At 49.3% G+C, this 20,354-nt stretch overlaps 1 protein-coding gene across 1 annotated transcript; it reads left to right on the top strand.

Annotated features, from left to right (window-relative positions):
- The first annotated feature begins 425 nt into the window (after window positions 1-425).
- LOC6603907 (endonuclease G, mitochondrial) lies at window positions 426-1,396 on the top strand. The gene has a single exon (XM_026987586.1). It carries the CDS (start codon window positions 454-456, stop codon window positions 1,366-1,368), a length of 915 nt encoding a protein of 304 aa, XP_026843387.1. The 5' UTR covers window positions 426-453; the 3' UTR covers window positions 1,369-1,396.
- The last annotated feature ends 18,958 nt before the right edge of the window (window positions 1,397-20,354 follow it).

Below are 20,354 nucleotides of genomic sequence, written 5' to 3'. Positions count from 1 at the left end.
CAGCAATACGTCTAAGAGACTCAGATCAATGGGTGACACAGTGCATAGGTCACTCAGCCATATTAAATAGCAGTACCGTCCCCTCAAAAACAGACTACCAAGTTCCAAGAGAGTATACAGACACTCCCTTCGACACAATCATCCCTCATAGAGACGAATGGCTCGAGGGACTCCCAGGCCCAGATGGGGCCATAAACATCTTCACAGATGGATCAAAGCTGGACGACAGAGTCGGAGGGGGAATCTACTCTGAACAGCTAAACATAAGGCATTCCTTCAGACTCCCAGATCATTGCAGTGTCTTTCAAGCGGAAGTCATAGCAATCAGGGAGGCACTAGACTGCCTACAAGCGGCTGCCGTCACGGCAACCAAGCTAAACATTTGAACATCTCTTGAATTGTGCAATAGCGGGAACTTCTGATATTTTCCGTTTTATCTATTACAATTTTAATATGAGTGGGCTTAGAGTACGCGGCTTGTTAGCCCTCAGTGCGACTGCCTTGGGAGCTTTTTACCTAGGCTCCCGAACAGAACGTCTCCAGCAGAGCAGCGATGTTTTTCCACGCTTGCCTGGACTGCCGACATTTGGGACAGTTTCAGCCGCTAGTCTTGTGGCCTCCAATGTAAACCTGACTGCAACGCCGTCGCGAATCTCGGAGATCATGAAGTTTGGCTTTCCAGGGCTGGACAACGTGCGCTCCCATTCAGACTATGTGCTCTCCTACGACCGACGCAATCGTATTCCGCATTGGGTGTTTGAGCACCTCACAGCGGAGTCAGTGGCAAAAAACGATTCTGTGGATCGTTCGAAATGCGACTTCAAACCAGATGAGAGCATACATCCCTTCTTCCGATCACAGAATACTGACTATAGAAAGTCTGGCTTTGATCGTGGTCACATGGCTGCCGCTGGCAACCATCGACTGCACCAGAAGCACTGCGAGGAAACCTTTTACCTGTCGAACATGGCGCCCCAGGTGGGCCAGGGGTTCAATCGCGACGCGTGGAACTCTCTGGAAATGCACGTGCGCAAGCTAACCAAGAGTTACTCAAATGTGTATGTCTGCACGGGTCCACTGTACCTCCCCCACAAGGAGGATGACGGAAAAATGTATGTCAAGTACGAAGTCATCGGGTCCAACACCGTTGCCGTACCCACTCACTTCTATAAGGTTATCGTGGGCGAGGCGGCCGATCACAAACTACACATGGAGGCATACGTAATGCCCAACAAGGTGATTAGCAACGACACCCCATTAAATGTGTTCCAGGTACCACCAGAGACGGTGGAGCGGGCGGCCGGACTGCTCTTCTTTGATCAGATTAACAGAAACCAGCTGGCCAGCATCAACGGCAGGAAAGTTTGAGTTGGAGCCAAAGTTTAGTTGAATTTTAGTGTATTTGTGTACCTTTTTTATATAATTTTTGTTCTTTCAAAAGAATTTAGTTGTTGATTAATAAATTGAAACAATTAATTTATAGCGACAGCCAGGCTGCAATCAAATCGCTAAGCGCGATTTCCTCGAACTCGGCCACCGTGCCAGACTGCCGCAAATCTCTGCACAAGATGGCGGACGAGCTGGCCAGATCTGGCACTACAATCCCCCTTCTCCAAGACAAGGAGGATATCTGTATGCCAATGGCCACCTGTAAGCTCATTATAAGGGAGCAATACAAGCGACTAAAAAACGATATGTGGCAAACAGTGCCACGATGTCGCACAACTCGGCAAACATGGCCGACCATGGACATGAAGCGCACCTCCGAGCTCCTCAAGTTAAGCAGGAAAAGGTGCAGCGTAGTCACACGTTCCCTCACGGGACACTGGCTAATAGGCACCCACGCTAACAGGCTGGGGGCCCCACATAACGATTTTTGTCGCAGCTGTAGAGACGAGGAAGAGGAGGAGACAGTGGAACATCTGTTCTGCTCCTGCCCAGCTCTCAGCAGAAGAAGGCTACAGCACCTGGGCTCAGCATTTCTACACGACATCTCAGAGATGTCCAAACTATGTCCCAGGAGGATAGCGAGCTTTGTGAGAGCATCTGGATGGGATAATTGCTGACAGGAGGTCTCACAACGCAGGAAGGAAATGATCCTATGCGGTATCACAACGGGCCGAAACCGGCCTAAGTGTGACGGGCTCCGAGCGAGCGAGGACCTATTTCAGGCTGAGGTAAGCTCAGTCACGTCCAGGGGTCTGTTCACAAGAAATTTGTAGAAATGTGTTGGAATCGTAAGGGCGGCGTCAGAGGGCGGCCTGTCGTAGAGAGGTGGATCGGGGCTCGGGCGGGCGTTGCTAGCGTTGCGTATATGAAACGACCGTGGACTCGGGGTGGGGCGACGTCGGTGCCTCGGCTGATTGGGGGGAACTTACGCAATCGAGTGTTTTTACTTTGCAAATTTTACACTTTATTGTATTTCTTAGCGGTTTAAATGACTTATTATTAATTGGGCGCCGATGTCTTCTGGTGGGTTCCGGGTACCGCGTCTGTACTCTGGGCTGGGTCTCTGCGTAAGTTTTGGTACAACGACCGTACTGTGAGCCGGATCTCTGCGTAAGTTCTGGTTAAACGACCGTACTGTGAGCCGGATCTCTGCGTAAGTTGCTTTCTGGTTTTCAGTCGGCGTCTATTTATACGCCAATGGGCGCTGTGTCAGCGGGTTCGGAAGTGCACTTCCGCGTCGGGGTGCACTTTGCCGTTCTGGCGATCGCGGGTTGACCTAGTTCTGTCTCTTCGCGTTTTTGGCGAGCTGGCGGGTTTGCCGTTGGGGGCTTGTCGTGGGCTTCCGCGGTGTCATCGTTTTGTAGCCGATGAACCCGGAAGACTGCGCCTGGCCGGTTGCTTGGTCTGGAGTGGTGGAAGGCAGCGTGACCTGGTGTGTTTGGTCAGCGTTATGAAGACGGCGCGTGTCAATCGGTGGCTATGTGTGGAGGGGGGGTGTTCGTGTAGTACGTTCGGCGAGGTGTCGCAATTTAGTAGCCGGGTTTTTATAGGGCGTTGGGAGAGGCGTTGTAGCGAACCCTTTTGGGTTCGTTACACCCTCCCCTTTCTTCCCGACGAGAGTCACGAAGACCCGTGCGTGGGGCGCGGGGCGGTGGGTTGTTGGCTCGGATGGCTTCGCCTTCTTCTGGTGAGAGTGCACTGATTGATGGGAGCCAGAGTTGCGGCTATTTAAGCCGTTTCTGCGGGGTCCGTATTTGCGGAGCAAGGTTTTCTTCTCTCTTCCGTGTTGCACCGGGGGTACGTTTTGGGGTCGCCGCTGACTTGCGATCATCTCGTCCCTTGCCTCGTTAGCGAGTCTGTTTACTTCGTTGTCAAGGGGTTTGTTGCGCTCGCGTTGTTGTTGGCGTGGCGCCGCCGGTCGGCGTTTCGCTGACGTTGTTTCTCTTGGCCGGGTGCCCCGAGTTCTGCCGACTCTGCGGTGCCGCGGTCGGGGCGTCGGGTGGCTGTTTCATTGGTTTCTTCCGCGGTGTCAGCATTCCTGTGTAGGCCAGTGGGTTTGTCGGGCTCGTGGTCGTGGAACTCTCTCAGGTCGTTGATATTCGCGGTCTTCTGTTTCCGGCTTTCGCAATGTTGTAATTTGGCGATGTTTGGCGATGGAAAACTGTTGACTCGGTAGAGGCCGTCGAACTTCGGAGCTAACTTTGCTGCGAAGCCCTCGGCGGCGGTTGAGAGGTGGTGTTGATCCGCCATAGTCGCCGGCGGAGGTTGTAATGTCTCCCTTGCTCTTGGCTGGCTCTCTGGATGTTGTTTCGGACGATGGCGAATACTTCTTTTAGTCTCGTCGCTTTGCTGCTGGCTGTCTCTTGTGTACTCCCTGTCCCGGGCGTGACTTCGTCGTAAAGGGTGCCGGGGAGTCGGGGTTCTCTTCCTTGCAGGAGGAAAGCGGGGCTGAATCCGGTCGTCTCGGAGACGCTGGAGTTGATCGCCAATGTCATCTCGGGTAGGAGTTCATCCCACGTGTTCTGGTGGTCGTCGACGAACTGTGCGATCATCGTTTTCACAGTCCGATTGGCTCTCTCCGTCGGGTTTTCTTGGGGGCAATACGGGGCTGTGTGTTGTAGGTCCACGCCTGCGGTTCGCAGGAATGTTTTAAACGATCGGCTGGTGAACTGGGTTCCGTTGTCGCACACGAATAGTTTCGGCACGCCGAAGCTGCTCAGTATTCGTTCTCTGAAGGCTCGTTCGAGGTTCGCTGTTGTCGCTTTCTTGAGGGGTACCAGTTCGACCCACTTGGAGAAAGTGTCGAAGAAGACCAATAAGATGGTGTTCCCGTGCTTGGACCGTGGTAATGGTCCGACGAAATCGGCACACAGGGTGGCGAAGGGTTCTTCGGCTTTGCGTGTGAGCATCCTGCCCACGGCCTTGCGCTGTGTGGCCTTGAACTTCTGGCAGCTTACGCAGCCCTGCACGTACCGTCGTACGTCTCAGTGTAGTCCTGGCCAGTAATATCGTTGCGTTGTCCTCAGGATGGTTTTCCGGACGCCGAGGTGTCCTGCAGTTGGTTCTTCGTGGCATTCGCGGAGTACTCTCGTTCGGCCGTTTTTAGGCACGCATAGTTTCCACGGTATGTGGTCGTCGTCGTCGGCTCCGTGTCCTAGATAGCGGTATAGCTGCCCGTTTTCGTGCGTGTAGTCCGGGTATTTCTGGTGTTCGTCTTGGACTTGCTGGATCCTTTGTTTAAGCCAGGTGCATGCTGTGTTATCTTCCTCCTCGATGCGGGAGAGGGTCTCCAATGGTTGTCTTGAAAGCGCGTCAGCGACTACGTTCTGGTTGCCGGCCCGATAGTGCACGTCGTATTGGTATTGCTGTAGTTCGAGCGCCCATCTTGCTACTCTACCGTAAGGGCTCTCGAGGGTATTCAGCCACTTTAGTGCGAGATGATCAGTTATGACGTCGAATCGGTAGCCTTCGACATAGCATCGCAGTTTTCGGATCGCCCAGATGACGGCGAGGCATTCCTTGTCGGTGGCCGAGTAATTTTCTTCTGCCTTGTTGAGGCGTCGACTGACGTATGCGATTCGATCTCTTGGGTGAGGACCGCGCCTACTCCAAGGTTGCTTGCGTCCGTCTGCAGGGAAAATTTTACGTTAAAGTCTGGGCAGGCGAGTACTGGTGCGGTGGTGAGCAGTGTTTTCAGCTCGTCGAAGGCGTCTTGTTGTTCTTGGCCCCATGTCCATGCTTTCCCTTTCTTCAGCAGCAGTGACATTGGTTGGACTACGGTGGCAAAGTTTGGAACAAATCTGCGGTACCAACCGGCCATGCCTTCAGGTTGGTCGGCGGCCTCGGATCCTTTACGGCTGCGATTTTGTCGGGGTCCGTGTGGATACCTTCTTCGCTGATCATGTGGCCCAAGTATCCGGCGTTGGAAGAAGGCGCACTTGTCCGCGTTGATCCGTAGGTTTGCCTTTCGCAGTCGTGCGAAGACTTCTTTTACGTTGTTCAGGTGTTCCTGGAAGCTTTTCCCGACGATGACGATGTCGTCGAGATAAGCGAACGCGAATGGTTCCATGTCCGCGCCGATAACGGCGTCGAGGGTCCGTTGAAACGTGGCTCCCGCGGAGTGTAAACCGAAGGGCATTTCTTTCCATTGGTATAGCCCTCTGCCGGGTATCGTGAATGCCGTGGCTCCCCGGCTGTCCCGGGCCATTCTGCCAGTATCTGCCAGTACCCGTTTTTCAGTTCCAGGGTCGTGATGAAGTGGGCATTTCGGAGTCGCTCTAGTATGTAGTTGATCCTGGGTAGCGGGTACGCGTCCGGGATAGAACGCTCGTTCAGATGCCGATAATATACACACATGCGCCATCTCCCGTCCTTTTTGCGGACCAGGACGATTGGCGCGCTGTGGGGGCTCCGGGATGGTTCGATTAGGTCCTCTGCTATCAGTTGGTCGACCTGTTCATCGATGATCCGCCGCATGGCTGGATTTTTCGGGTAGTACCGCTGTTTTATGGGTCGGTTGTCTCTCATGACGATGGTGTGTTCAGTTAGATCCGTCGTCCCTCGGAGGCCTGCGAGTGTCGGCAGTTCTTCGTCTAGAAATTCCTGTATTCTCGGCGCGATGTCGGGAGGCCATGGGTCGGAGATTCGTTCCGAATCGTCCTCCGGTGGTTCGTCGATTTCTGGGTCGCAAGTGTGGTCGGGGTTCTCGGGGAGGATCGTTGTGTCGAATGCGCTTGGTGGTTCGACTTCGCGAGTGTATTCGCTTAGGCCGGCGACGACGGCGGATGCGTCGCTCAGGTGTGGGGTGCTCGTGTGTGTCCTGGGGGGTGCTTGCGCGACGTTGTACTCAGCGTGATGTACGAACGTGCGGGTCTCGATTGCGGTCGTAGCGTTTGACCGACGGCTAGTTTGGACGGTGAGGTTCACCGACATGGCTCCAGGCGTGGTGCTGGGCCGCATGCCGGCGCCGTACGAGGTGTTGCCCGGGGGGCGTTCCATGATGTCGGTGACGATCGATGGTGTGTCGGCTCCAGGTGCGGCGGGGTTCCGATTGATGCCTCGTGCGGCGGTGATCGCCCCTCCCGGTTCCTGCCTGAGAGGACGCGGGAGTAGCGGGTCGGTCGGTGTCGTGGGGGTAGTTTTCGCGTCGAGGGCGGTGTCGACGCGTTCGTGGGCCAGGGTGGCGGTCGGAGGTGGTACCTCGAGCGCCTGGCTGCTGCGTGGCGGCTGTCGTTGCTGGGGCCGGGTTGTCTTCTGGAGGGGCATCCTGGGTTCCTTTCCCATTGTTGGTGGAATCGCGTCGGTGCCCTCGGGAGACCGGCTCGCTTTCTTCGTTGCTTTGCTTGGTTTTGGGTTTCTCGGAGTGGGCCTGGGGCTGGTGTGCCTCGTTGTGGCCATGGGTTCTGTGTTCCTTGTTCCTTGTGCTCGTGTCTCGTGTCGTGGCGGGGGATTCGTTGGCGGCGGTGGTCTCAAATTCTGGGGTCCGTGGGCGTGTACTTGGCTGGCGGTGATCATCGACGTGTTTGGGAGGGGGCGTTGGGAGCCCTGGAGATGGAGGCGTGTGTTGCCACATTGTATTGTACTTTCGATGGCGCACAGGAAATCCATCCCTATGATGGCTTGCTCTAGCATGTTGGGCAGCACCAAGAGCGGCATCTGTACCTCTTGCTCGTCTAGTTTGACGCGCGCTAGCAAGATCTGAGTTATCTCGCGTGCTGAGCCGTCGGCTAGGCGTATCGGTATGCAAGTGTCGCGCAGGTCGTTGTCGTGGCCGAGTTGGCGGGCGAGGTCGGCGTTGATGAAACTTCGGGATGTCCGGTCCCTGATCTGGTCTTCCCATTGCTCGAAGTACCGGGGAGGCAGGAAAAAGGCTAGGAATTCCTGACGGAAATCGGCTCATGAGGCGCTCTGGAGTCGGCTGGTGCGGAACCAACGGTTTGCTCCGTCGGTGAGGAGCTCTGCCATGGCTCGCGGCACGTAGTTCATGTCTACCCCGTACGAGAGGGCACGCTCTTCCAGTAGTTCGGCGAACGACAGTGGGTCGTCCTGCCCGTCGAACTGGACGCCTTCTGGACACTTTCGGATCCGTTCCGCCATCTGCGCGGCGTGACTGTAGTAGTGGCCGTCTGTGGGGCCATTTCCTTCTGCTGTCGGCAAGATCCTTCTCATGGGCGAAGGCCTTGGCTCCGGGGGCGGGGGCTTCGGTAGATCTTCGGCGGTTATCGATGTCGGTGAGGTGCTGGCTTTGCCTTCCATGAATCCTGGAACTTTTAGGCTGAGTTTGGGGTCCGTCTTCCGCTTCTCTGTTGGTGCTGAGGGGTCGGGCTGGGGCGATCTGGCTCGTCCTGGCGATCTGGCGTACTGCCGCTCGAGCTCCGCCAACCTGACCCAGGCATCGTGTTCAAGGGGCCCGGCGACTAGTTCGGCGAAACTCCTCCGCAAATCTCCCACGTTCCCCTCGCGGCTGAATCCGAATTCCTCCGCGAGGGACTCCAGCTCCTCTCGGCGACGTTTGTGTATCCAGCCGGTACTCACCCCTGGGTTGGCGACGAATTCTCCAGGGTAATGCCCGCTGGCCTGTTCCTCTGTGTGGGATTCCATCGCTCCGATCGTTTACTTGAGTTGGCTGTTTCGCTGGGCTTGCGCTTTTCCTTCACTAGGGCACTGTGTCGAGCTTCGCGGCTGACGCTTCGAATTTCTTCTCGGGGTGACGGCACTGTTCGCGTTTCTCTGTCGCTGTGTCGCGCTTTCGTCTGCTCGTTGCGCGACTCTCGCCGTTGATATTGCGCGAGGTCGGGGTTTTCTTTGGGTTGTTCTCTTGTGTTCTTGCTCTAGTGGCCGTGGGGTTTTATTCCACAAACCCTCGCTGACGTACCCTCAGGTCCCTGCTCGGGCGCCACTTGTGATGGACCTATTTCAGGCTGAGGTAAGCTCAGTCACGTCCAGGGTCTGTTCACAAGAAATTTGTAGAAATGTGTTGGAACCGTAAGGGCGGCGTCAGAGGGCGGCCTGTCGTAGAGAGGTGGATCGGGGCTCGGGCGGGCGTTGCTAGCGTTGCGTATATGAAACGACCGTGGACTCGGGGTGGGGCGACGTCGGTGCCTCGGCTGATTGGGGGGAACTTACGCAATCGAGTGTTTTTACTTTGCAAATTTTACACTTTATTGTATTTCTTAGCGGTTTAAATGACTTATTATTAATTGGGCGCCGATGTCTTCTGGTGGGTTCCGGGTACCGCGTCTGTACTCTGGGCTGGGTCTCTGCGTAAGTTTTGGTACAACGACCGTACTGTGAGCCGGATCTCTGCGTAAGTTCTGGTAAAACGACCGTACTGCGAGCCGGATCTCTGCGTAAGTTGCTTTCTGGTTTTCAGTAGGCGTCTATTTATACGCCAATGGGCGCTGTGTCAGCGGGTTCGGAAGTGCACTTCCGCGTCGGGGTGCACTTTGCCGTTCTGGCGATCGCGGGTTGACCTAGTTCTGTCTCTTCGCGTTTTTGGCGAGCTGGCGGTTTTGCCGTTGGGGGCTTGTCGGGGGCTTCCGCGGTGTCATCGTTTTGTAGCCGATGAACCCGGAAGACTGCGCCTGGCCGGTTGCTTGGTCTGGAGTGGTGGAAGTCAGCGTGACCTGGTGTGTTTGGTCAGCGTTATGAAGACGGCGCGTGTCAATCGGTGGCTATGTGTGGAGGGGGGGTGTTCGTGTAGTACGTTGGGCGAGGTGTCGCAATTTAGTAGCCGGATTTTTATAGGGCGTTGGGAGAGGCGTTGTAGCGAACCCTTTTGGGTGCGTTACAAGTTGTGTAATACCCCTCGCTCTCTTTCGTAGTGATCAGACGTGTTTTTATTTTGCGCTCCGCATTTTTTTCATTTTGTTTTGAACAAACAGCCGGTGTTTTCCTAACGAAATTCTAATTATACTTCCTAACCAGACAACAATCTGGAAACCTATTCTATTTCGCGAGTGCATGCCTTTTGATTTGTGTTAAAACATTATTTAACTTTTTATTTTTCGGCGTCGGCTTGTGCTGGTGTTTGTGTTGTTGCAGTGAGTGAGTACGCATTACATTGCATTGCAGTCCGCTCTCGTCTGGTAGCTTTTGTTGTTTTATCACTCTCTCGCTATCACCTCAACTTCAATAAATGTTCTTTCTCTCTCGCTCTTTAAACTTTCTGAGCAATAGCGCTCTCTGTTTAGTAGATCTCGCTATAACCGCTCTCCACTCTGCTCTATTTTTTTTACCAATTCCGCTTTGAGCGTTGTCTGGCACATTGGACTGATACCAATTTGTTTTGCAAATAATTGTAAATAAATAATAATAAAATGGAATACGCTGTGGTCTGTGCCAAAAAAACCTGCAAGAAGCAGATCACCCACGATCAGCCGAATGTCCACTGCTGGCTCTGCGACAGCGTAGTGCACGCAAAATGCGCTGGATTTTCTAACCTCGTGAGTGATGCTATAGCCAAACGTAATGGCTTGCATTACAGTTGCGAGGCATGCCGTGCGGTGGACAAAGACATGGTAGCTTTTATGAGGCAGACGCGGAGTGGCTTTAAGGAGCTGACCGTTGGTTTCAAAAACCAATACGATCGGCTCCTAGCCATGGAGGCTCAGTTTAGCGGTTTAAAACTGCTGAATGAGTCTCCGAGGCGCAAAAAGGTCACTCCGCGGGATCAGCAAGTGCCAACCGTCACTCAGCCGTGCGCCGCCGAAAAACTGACTCCGACCACTCCAAGTGTGCAGCAGTTGATCTCGATTACCACTCCAAAGGCAACGACAGCTGCTGACGATGCAGATTCGGTAGCCGAATTCATCGCTTCGGAGAATGTGCAGCCAAGTACGTCTGCAGCGTCCGTGTCCGTGGCGTCCGCAAGCTCGCTAGTTGTCCCGTCTATCCCGATCCCACCAGTAAATAGACGTTCCGGACCTCCGGATATTGCCACCACAGGTTCTAGACTTGTGGTGACTAAACCACTGGTGGGAGTCCCACCAAAACGACAAGTTTTTGTTTCACGGCTGGCCCCTGACCTCACATCTAATGATGTAACTGCTTTTATTCAAAGCAAAATAAAAGCCGTGGGCTTAGAGGTGGAGAAATTTAACTTCTCTTATGCCAGAGAGATAGCCTCGTTTAAGATAAGCATCTCCCCAACTCAATTTGACACCATTTGCTCCAACAAGTTTAAGGCTAAGAAGAAGAATAGGCCCCCCATATCCCTTCCAAATCTTTCCAGTGTGCCACCCTCAACCTCAACTTCCTCTTCCTCAACTTCCCGTCTTGCTTCCACCCTTCCAAAAAACTAACTTCTCTTTTAGTAACCTATCAGAATGTAAGAGGCTTGCGTAGTAAGCTCAGCATTCTTTTCCGGGATAGTGTTGCATTTGCTTCCCATGTTATTGTGTTTACTGAAACCTGGTTAAAGCCGGACATTTTTAGTTCCGAGGTTTTGGCAGGTCGGTACACAACTTTTAGAAAGGACCGTTCGTCTCGACGTGCAGGAGGGGTTCTAATTGCAGTGGACTCTTACTTCACGTCAGAACACTTCACAGTCCAAGTTCAACAGGAACTGGAATTCCTGTGTGTAAAACTAATTCTTCCCGCTATATTTCGCTATATTCATTACTTGCTCGTATATCCCCCCTTCTTCGGATATTTCAATTTATGAGCAGCACTTGTCCGCTTTAACCGCTGTTTCTTCCTCGCTATCTGATAAAGATCGTATGATAGTTCTTGGTGACTTCAACTTGCCAGGAACTGTTTGGTCTTCGGTAAACGAGTCTAGTATCCTAGTGCCCATGTCACGACATGACTTTGTTGACGGCTTGCTTGACCTGTCCCAGTCTCAAGTCAATCATGTGAAAAATTCTTTGGGTCGATTGCTTGATCTATGCTTTGTATCGGATCCGACCATAGTGTTGTTAACCCGAGCCCTTCCGCCCACTATACCTGAAGACGCCTACCATCCTACTTTCGAAGTGTCGCTAGATATTGGACCAACTGTATTGGATCGGTCGAGTAGACTACCTGAACGTGTCCGCTGCTTTCGTAAAGCCGAGTTTGCGAAGCTTAATAACCTAATTAGGAATTTTGATTGGTCTGCTTTGTACTTGTGCACTGATGTCACAAAAGGCACAAACATTTTTTACAATGCTCTTGGCACACTTTGAGATTTTTGTGTCCCGCTTTCTTGTCCGATTAGATCTGGAAAACCCCCTTGGTTTACCAAAGAGTTATCCAGTCTAAAAAACTTAAAATCAAGACTTAATAAAAAATATCAAGAAGTGGGCTCTCCTCCTTCTCACTTTCGTTATGTAACAGCTCGGTCAAACTTTTCAGTTCTCAGTGCACAATGCTATAAGAACAACCTATCTCGATGCAGGATACGTTTTTCTCAGGACCCTAAACAGTTTTACTGCTTCGTAAACAGTAAGCGTAGAACGTCCGCACACCCATCCTCGCTATCATTTTGTAATACGTCGACAAATAATGATCAGGCAATTGCCGATCTTTTTGCCCAGTTTTTCCAAACCACCTATTACCGAGGTCGAACGGCATTTTCAGTCCCTTGTTAAATGAATATTCCCTACTTCATGATCTTCGACTAGTTAAGCCGGTGTTGTCACCGGGTCCAGACGGGGTTCCAGGTTGTGCACTCAGGTACTGCGCCGAGGCTCTGTGTGGACCATTGCTTAAACTATTCACCCTGTCCATTGATTCCTCTTGCTTCCCCCCAATCTGGAAGGAATCGTTTATAATTCCTCTCCATAAAAAAGGTAGCAAGTCTGATGCAAAAAATTATAGAGGTATAGCAAAGTTATCCGCTATTCCCAAATTGTTTGAGAAGGTTTTAACTCCGCACTTGCAACATCTCTGCAAGTCACTTATATCTCCAACTCAGCATGGATTTATAAGGCGGCGATCAACCACCACGAACATGTTAGAGTTTACCTCTTTCATTATTAAAGGCTTTCAAGGTAACTTACAGACGGATGTTATTTACACCGACTTTATTAAAGCATTCGACTCTGTAAACCATTCCCTTTTAGCACATAAACTTGACCTTTTAGGGTTTCCGCCCAACCTCCTGAGATGAATTTCTAGATATCTTTGTTCTAGGTCTCAAAGAGTCCTCTTCAAAAACTCTACCAGTAAAGGTTTCTTCGGGAGTACCACAGGGCAGCCGTCTAGGCCCCTTACTCTGACTTGCCTTCAGTATTAACATACTCTCGAGTACTTATGTATGCGGATGATCTTAAACTCTGTGTCCAGTACAAGGACATTTCATTTCATTCTCGCTTGCAATCCGATCTCAATAGCTTTCAGTCATGGTGTTGTGCAAACTTGTTACACCCTAATGCCTCGAAATGCAAAGTTATGACATTTCATCGTTCTAGCCCTTTGTTGGCTCCATACACCCTATTTGGGGGTTCTCTTGAGAGAATTACCCTGGTGGATGATCTGGGTGTTATGTTAGACCCCAAGTTAAAGTTTTCCGAACACATTTCTACCATGGTAAATAAGGCCATGGGAGTGCTTGGGTTTATAAAGAGGTGGTCAAAGGAATTTGACGACCCCTATATAACAAAGACTCTCTATTTCTCGCTTGTTCGTCCGATCTTAGAATACGGCTCCTGTGTATGGTGCCCTCAGTACAAAGTACACCAGGACCGTATAGAATCAGTACAGAAAAACTTTTTACTCTTTGCTCTGCGGGGCCTTAACTGGGATGCGGGTGTGAGACTCCCATCTTACTCTAGTAGACTACTATTAGTAATCCTCCCATCCTTAGTTTACCGTAGAAAAATGCTTGGTGTGATTTTTATGCACAGCTTGATCAGGGGTGACATAGACAGCCCTCATCTGTTGAGCCACATAAACTTCACGATTCCTATTAGACTGACTAGAAATTTTATACCGTTGTTCCTTCCACTTTGTAGATCGAATTATTCCTTGCATGATCCGTTTAGGGTCTTATGCTCGGATTATAATTCCCTCTACCATATTATATCCAACACTAATTCTCTTCCTCTTATTAAATTATTAATCCTTACACACCTTTCTATTAATTAGTAACTGTAGTGGTATTTGTATTTTGATTGCATGCTTAGTTTCTTAGTAAGTTTAGTACTAATTTTCCTCGATTGTTAGTCCAATAGCTATCTTTCTTGCATGTTCGCGTTGGTTCGGCTAATCACCGCGCGTCATGCGGCAGCGCCCCTCGGTCGGTTGGGCGGGAGGAGGGCTGCGTTTTGCCTGGGATCCGCGCGTAACAGCCTTCTGCTGGTGTCACACGGGCCACTTGACGGTGCAGTAACTGCATCGCCCTGCATGTCAACGTAAAAAAAAAAAAAAAATTATTTTATTGTAATATTTTATATTTTGTGGTATAAATCAAACAAATAACAGCTTTTATTTTATTTCCCGCGCCCTAGTGTACCATACCCCCACCCCCTGCCCATTCTTCATTTATTTTGTGGCGGTAGGTCAGTTCATCAAAAGACCCAAAACAAGAACCAAACTCAAATTTCAGCTCTAGCGGCCAGCAATACTAAACACACAAACGCAAAGTACGTGAGCATGCATGTGCACCCATACACTAAAACATGCTGGAGGCAAAACAGAACCAGACCTGAGAGAGTTCAAAAAATCTGAAGAAAGCATACAATCACATATTTTTGTCGAAACATATTGCGTGTGTACTAACACATGCAAAGATGTTCTCTCTGCGTTCTCTCTCATGATGAGTAGACCTCGGATTTTGCATATTTTCATCTGATTTTTACCAAAATTTTTATTTAGACGTTTGATCATTCAAATATAACGAATTTGAGATATGCATTATCTTAAATATGCAAAACATATTCAAAATATATGCAAACAAAATATGCCAAAAATATGCAAAATATATGCACACGAATTTCATCAAAAAATTGAAGCAATACTACTTTCCCTTGTCCAACGCTTTACCATATATTGTTGTGTTGTTCTTATCGCAAGCCCGACTTAAAACAAGAGCCAAGCTTTTTTTCTTATCGCAAGCCGGACTTGAAACCAGAGCAAAGCTTTATGGCAACACCAAAGATGTGCAGCTTCTTTATATGAAGTCTCTCTGTCACATATTGTTACTGTAATTTCTTATCAGTTTGATCTCTGGCGTTATTTTAAGCTATTGATTTGCGCGTTTGCTTTACTTTTCTACAGTCTTTGAAGTGAAGTGTAGTGAAATGCCGAAAATCAACAGGTATAAAAGAAATTTGTTAGGAAAATGGTTTAACAGCCTTTCCGAAAAGTGTTTTAAAGTTGTTGGAAACGATTTACTTTGTGCTACTTGTGACAAAAAGGTGAATTTTCAATATTCAGTCTTTTGCGTACGTTCTAACGCTTTTAATTTTTTAGATTCCTTGCGAAAAAAAAATTTCAATTGCAGCAGCATATTACTACTGCACTTCACAGAAGGTCCAAAGCATCCAACGAAAATGCGGCTACATCCAGCAACACGTCCAGCAGCTTTTCAGATAATTCAAACGATGAATTTAAAATGGATCTATGCACAGCGTTGATTGCGGCAAATATACCATGGAATGTGCTTAGTAATGGTACATTTAATAATTTTCTGGAAAAATACACCGGGCAACAAATTCCTGATGAGAGTACTCTCAGAAAGAACTACTTGGATAAATCCTACCAACAATCTATCCAAAAAATTCGCGAAGTATAAAAGACGAAAACGTTTGGATATCAGTGGACGAAACTACGGATAAGCATGGGCGATATGTCGCAAATTTGATTATAGGAACATTAAGCGAAAAGGAATCTTCATCCTCATTTTTATTGTCCTGTAAACATTTGGAAGAAGTAAATAATGCAACTGTTTCTCGATTTGTGAACGAGTTAAAAGTTTTGTTACTCTTAACTGATGATGTTTTATCTTAACTGATAAAAGCTGGTAAAAATTTAAAGGTTTTTTATCCGAATCTCATACATATAACTTGTTTAGCACATGGATTAAATTTAATAGCTGAAAAAGTAAAAACATTGTTTCATGTCGCTAACTCGTTTATATCCTGTGTGAAAAAAAATATATAAAAATATTTTATAAAAGCTCCGCTCAGAGTACAACGCTACAAACAAATACTCAATAAGGAGTTACCGCCAGAACCGATCATAACCAGATGGGGTACATGGTTGAAGGCGGCATCATTTTATGCAGACAACATGGAGGGAATAAAAGAGGTTTGTGAACAAAAAACATTTTAGTTTGATAAATAAAAAGATTCTAAATTTGCATTTTAGGTTCTTGAAACACTGAACCGAGAAGATGCTGAATCCATTAAGCTGGCGAAGGAGCTGGTAGAAAACCCACAACTACATCAAGAATTCATATATATAAAATCCCACTTCGAGAGAGTTGCCGAAATAATAACAGCATTGGAAGGGAAGGGGCTACCATTAGAAACGTCAATGGTGAAAATTTAGAATAGTTTTTCTAAAATAAAGAGACCGAAAAACTTGGGTGACTGCAAATTTGTATTTTACGACGACGAAAAAAAAGGAGTGCGTGCGTTCGTTTTCATAGATTTTTCTCGACTTGTCTTCATATATTCAAACAATTTCTTCTGCGCCTACCTTCTTACCTACGGTGGCAAAGCGGGGCGAATTCGCCAAGAGCCAGAGAGCGAGCTTTTATTGCGCTCCCGCTTTGCCCTAGCCTAACTTACACCAGACTTCATAAAATACGATCCTAATAACAATTATTATACGCCAAATGGCGCTACAAATGGACTTATTCAAGGAAGCTGAAAATATTGTTTATAACATAACTGGTGATTTTGGAATGGATTTAAAAAAGAAATTTGAAACAATTTTGAAAAGAAATCCTGATTTTAAAATCATTTCAAAAATAAATAGTGTATTAAATCTAAATGCTGAAGATCTGTCTGGAATCGAACCAGTCACAAACGAAAATATAATAAAATATAAATTTGCTCCAATTACTTCCTATGACGTTGAAAGAAGCTTTTCCGATTACAAAATGATTTTTGGAGAGAAACGTCAGAGCCTCTTAATAAATAATTTAGAGAAAATTTTAGTTGTTTACTGCAATACAAATTATTTCTAATAAATTTTAAGCCTTTATTATATCGTATGTTTTAAGTATCTAGTTTAATAGCAAAAAATAGTTAATAAAATTTCAATACCTATACTACCTTCTAAATCGCTTATAAATTTTTCATTGATTTGATTAACATAGGAAATTGTTGCATATGTTTTGCAGAATTTGCATATACTTTGCATATTTTGCATATTTTTTGCATAATTTTTATATATTTTTTTCATATTTTGCATATTTGGCATTCATGCATATGCAATTCATGCAAATATGCAAAAAAATGAAAATATGCAGATCGTTTTCAAATCTACTTTTCATGAAACGAACTTTAGTGTCATCAGAATTTTTCTATCTTAATCCTTTAAAAATATGCAAATATGCAAAATCCGAGGACTAATAATGAGACGTCAGTACTCTGGGGTACTGAACGCGCTAGTGTGTGTGAGACACTTTCGTGGTATGAACTGGCACATCTATATACTGTATGGTTAGTGATTTGGGCTACTTTCCATTACAGTATATGTATTGTTGTATCACATCATAAATTTCCAACAGAATTTGGTGTGACAGCTCCCAGAGGCCTTTGGCCCTGAGACCTGTTAGTTCAGGCTGGGAGTTCTCGCATTGGCTCTCATATGCGTGTAAACCGATTTTAACGCGAAATCGGGTGCGTCACAGAAAACTCTAGAGAATTTGACTCTATATGTTTACCACATCAACCGAAAATTCCCTTGTGCCACAGGATTTCTAGAGATTTTATTTTTCGGAATTGTAGCAAAATTTTTTTTAGAGATGCAAAAAGATAGAACTTGTATAAGGTTACACACAAAATAATTACAATATTTTGTTCCCCTCTTTTAATTTGTAAATTGTAACGAACCTAAAAGGTTTCGATACAATCCGTCCCCCGACTTATAATGAGAGCATCGCACCACACCCCGCAAACAGCGCCCCTTCTCCGCAAGCAACCACCGATCAACATGCGCCAACTCCATAACGATGACCAAAGACATCAGGGCACGCGGACTTTCCCCACTCCAGGCCAAGCCATCGGCCAAGTGCGGTTTTCCGGGTTCATCGACTGAGGAAAGTCGACGCCGCGAAATTCTGCGACGATCACCAAGAACGGCAAAGTGCACCCCGACGCGGAAGTGCATTTTCAAACCCACAAACCCAGCAATACGGGCCTATAAAAAGACGGCGACGAGAACCAAAGAACAACTTACGCAGAAATCCGGCTCACAGTACAGACGTTGTACCAAACTTACGCAGAAATCCGGCTCACAGTACGGTCGTTGTACCAAAACTTACGCAGAAACTTGGTTCGGAGTACAGACGTTGTACCAGGAACCTACAAGAAACACCGGAGTCCAATTAAACTAAGTTCATTTAAAGTGCTAAGATTTATAGTAAAGTGTCAAATTATCAAAGTAACACCCAATTGCGTAAGTTTATTCCAACTAGCCGAGGCACCGACACTACCCCACCCCGAGTACACGCACGCCGTTTCGTATACACGACGAGCGACGCCCACTCTAGCCCCGATCCACCGCCCTTAAGGTTCCATCTAATTCTACAAATTTCTTGTGGATTGACCCCTGGACGTGACTGAGCTTACCTCAGCCTGAAATAGGTCCATCACAAGTGGCGCCCGAGCAGGGACCCAAGGGAACGTCAGCGAGGGTTTGTGGAATAAAACCCCACGGCCACTAGAGAATAACACAAGAGAACAACCCAAAGAAAACCCCGACCTAGCGCAATATCAACGGCAAGAGTGGCGCAACGAGCAGACGAAAGCGCGACACAGCGACAGAGAAACGCGAACAGTGACGTCACCCCGAGAAGAAATTCGAAGCGTCAGCCGCGAAGCTCGACACAGTGCCCTAGTGAAGGAAAAGCGCAAGCCCAGCGAAACAGCCACTCGAGTAACAATCGGACCGATGGAATCCCATACAGAGGAACAGCCCAGGATACACAAACGCCGCCGAGAGGAGCTGGAGTCCTTCGCGGAGGAATTCGGATTCAGCCGCGAGGGTAACGTGGAATATTTGCGGAGAAATTTCGCCGAACTAGTCGCCGGGCCCCTCGAGCACGACGCCTGGGTCAGGTTGGCAGAGCTCGAGTGGCAGTACGCCAGATCGCCAGGACGAGCCAGATCGCCCCAGCCCGACACCTCAGCACCAACACAGAAGCGGAAGACGGACCCCAAACTCAGCCTACAATTCCCAGGAGTCATGGAGGACAAAGCCAGCACCTCACCGACATCGATAACCGTCGAAGATCTACCGAAGCCCCCGCCCCCGGAGCCAATGCCTTCGCCCATGAGAAGGATCTTGACAACAGCAGGAAGGGACGGCCCCACAGACGGTCATTACTACAGTCACGCCGCACAGATGGCGGAACGGATCCGAAAGTGGGGAATCCAGTTCGACGGGCAGGACGACCCACTGTCGTTCGTCGAACTACTGGAAGAGCGTGCCCTCTCGTACGGGGTAGACAGGAACTACGTGCCGCGAGCCATGGCAGAGCTCCTCACAGCCGACTCCAGAGCGCCTCTTGGGCCGATTTCCGCCAAGAATTCCTATCCTTTTTCCTGCCTCCCCGGTACTTCGAGTAATTGGAAGACCAGATCAGGGACCGCAAACAAGCGGTGGGCGAACCGTTCAAGGACTTCGTCATCGAGCTCCGGTTGCTCATGCACCGGCGTACCAGCTGTACGTGCGAAGGCACGAACTGAGAAGTCTGACGTAGTTAACAATGTTGGCCCAGAGTTCGAGAGTATCCAGGAACGAAACGTACCGGCGACCCTCATCCCCCCTCGACAACCACCCAGGTACACGCGGCCAACGGCGCAACAAGTGCAAAACGAAAGCGGGACGAATCGGGCCCAATTCCGAAAGCCTCACTGGAACACCTCGGAACCCGCCAGGAAGCCGCACCAGGCCGGCGCTCCAGCGCAGGAAACGGCACATAGAATGATCACCACCCCCATCGCCAACCCACACGCAGCCTGTCGATGCTGCGGAGAAGCTGGACATGTTTCTCGCGACTGCATCAACCCATCGATCCTCTACTGTTGGGAATGTGGCAGGCGCGGAACGCGAACCGTGGGATGTTGCCGCCGGGACCCGTCGGGAAACGACTCGCGTCCCCAGCTGACACGGGAACAGCCGGGTACGACGCTCCCTCAGACAACCAACTAAGAAACCCGCTACAAGTACACGACGGCCGGATAATGGCGAGAGTGACCATCGGAGGACGGCGCGCGGAAGCCACGGACGACAAGCTTCATCAACGCCGACCTCGCCCGCAAACTCGGCCGCGATAACGACCTACGAACCGCATGCGTCCCGATACGCCTAGCCGACGGCTCAGCTCGCGAGATAACTCGGATCTTGCCAGCGCGCGTCAAACTAGACGAACAAGAGGTACAGATGCCACTCCTGGTACTTCCCAATATGGTAGAGCAAGCCATCATAGGGATGGATTTCCTGTGCGCCATCGCAACCACACTACAATGTGGTGCCACACGCCTCCACCTTCAAGGCTCCCGGCGCCCCACCCCAAACACGCCGACGATCACCGCTAGCCAAGTACACGCCCCCGGACCCACGAACTCGAGACCTCCGCCGCCAACGAATTCCCCGCCACGACACGAGACAAGAGCACAAGGAACAAGGAACACAGAACCCATGGCCACGACGAGGCACACCAGCCACAGGCCCACTCCGAGAAACCCAAAACTAAGCAGAGCCACGAAGAAAGCGATCCGGTCTCCCGAGGGCACCGAAGCGGT

The sequence above is a fragment of the Drosophila persimilis genome, unplaced genomic scaffold (genome assembly GCF_003286085.1).
Source record: "Drosophila persimilis strain 14011-0111.01,24,50 unplaced genomic scaffold, DperRS2 tig00000124-arrow-pilon, whole genome shotgun sequence".
NCBI classification, from domain to species: domain Eukaryota; kingdom Metazoa; phylum Arthropoda; class Insecta; order Diptera; family Drosophilidae; genus Drosophila; species Drosophila persimilis.
Note: the sequence above shows the minus strand (reverse complement) of the source record. Positions and strands in the feature narration are given on the sequence as shown.

Bases quoted from the DNA above. Each gene is read 5' to 3' on its own strand.
- LOC6603907 (XM_026987586.1), top strand. From the start codon at position 454: ATGAGTGGGCTTAGAGTACGCGGCTTGTTAGCCCTCAGTGCGACTGCC.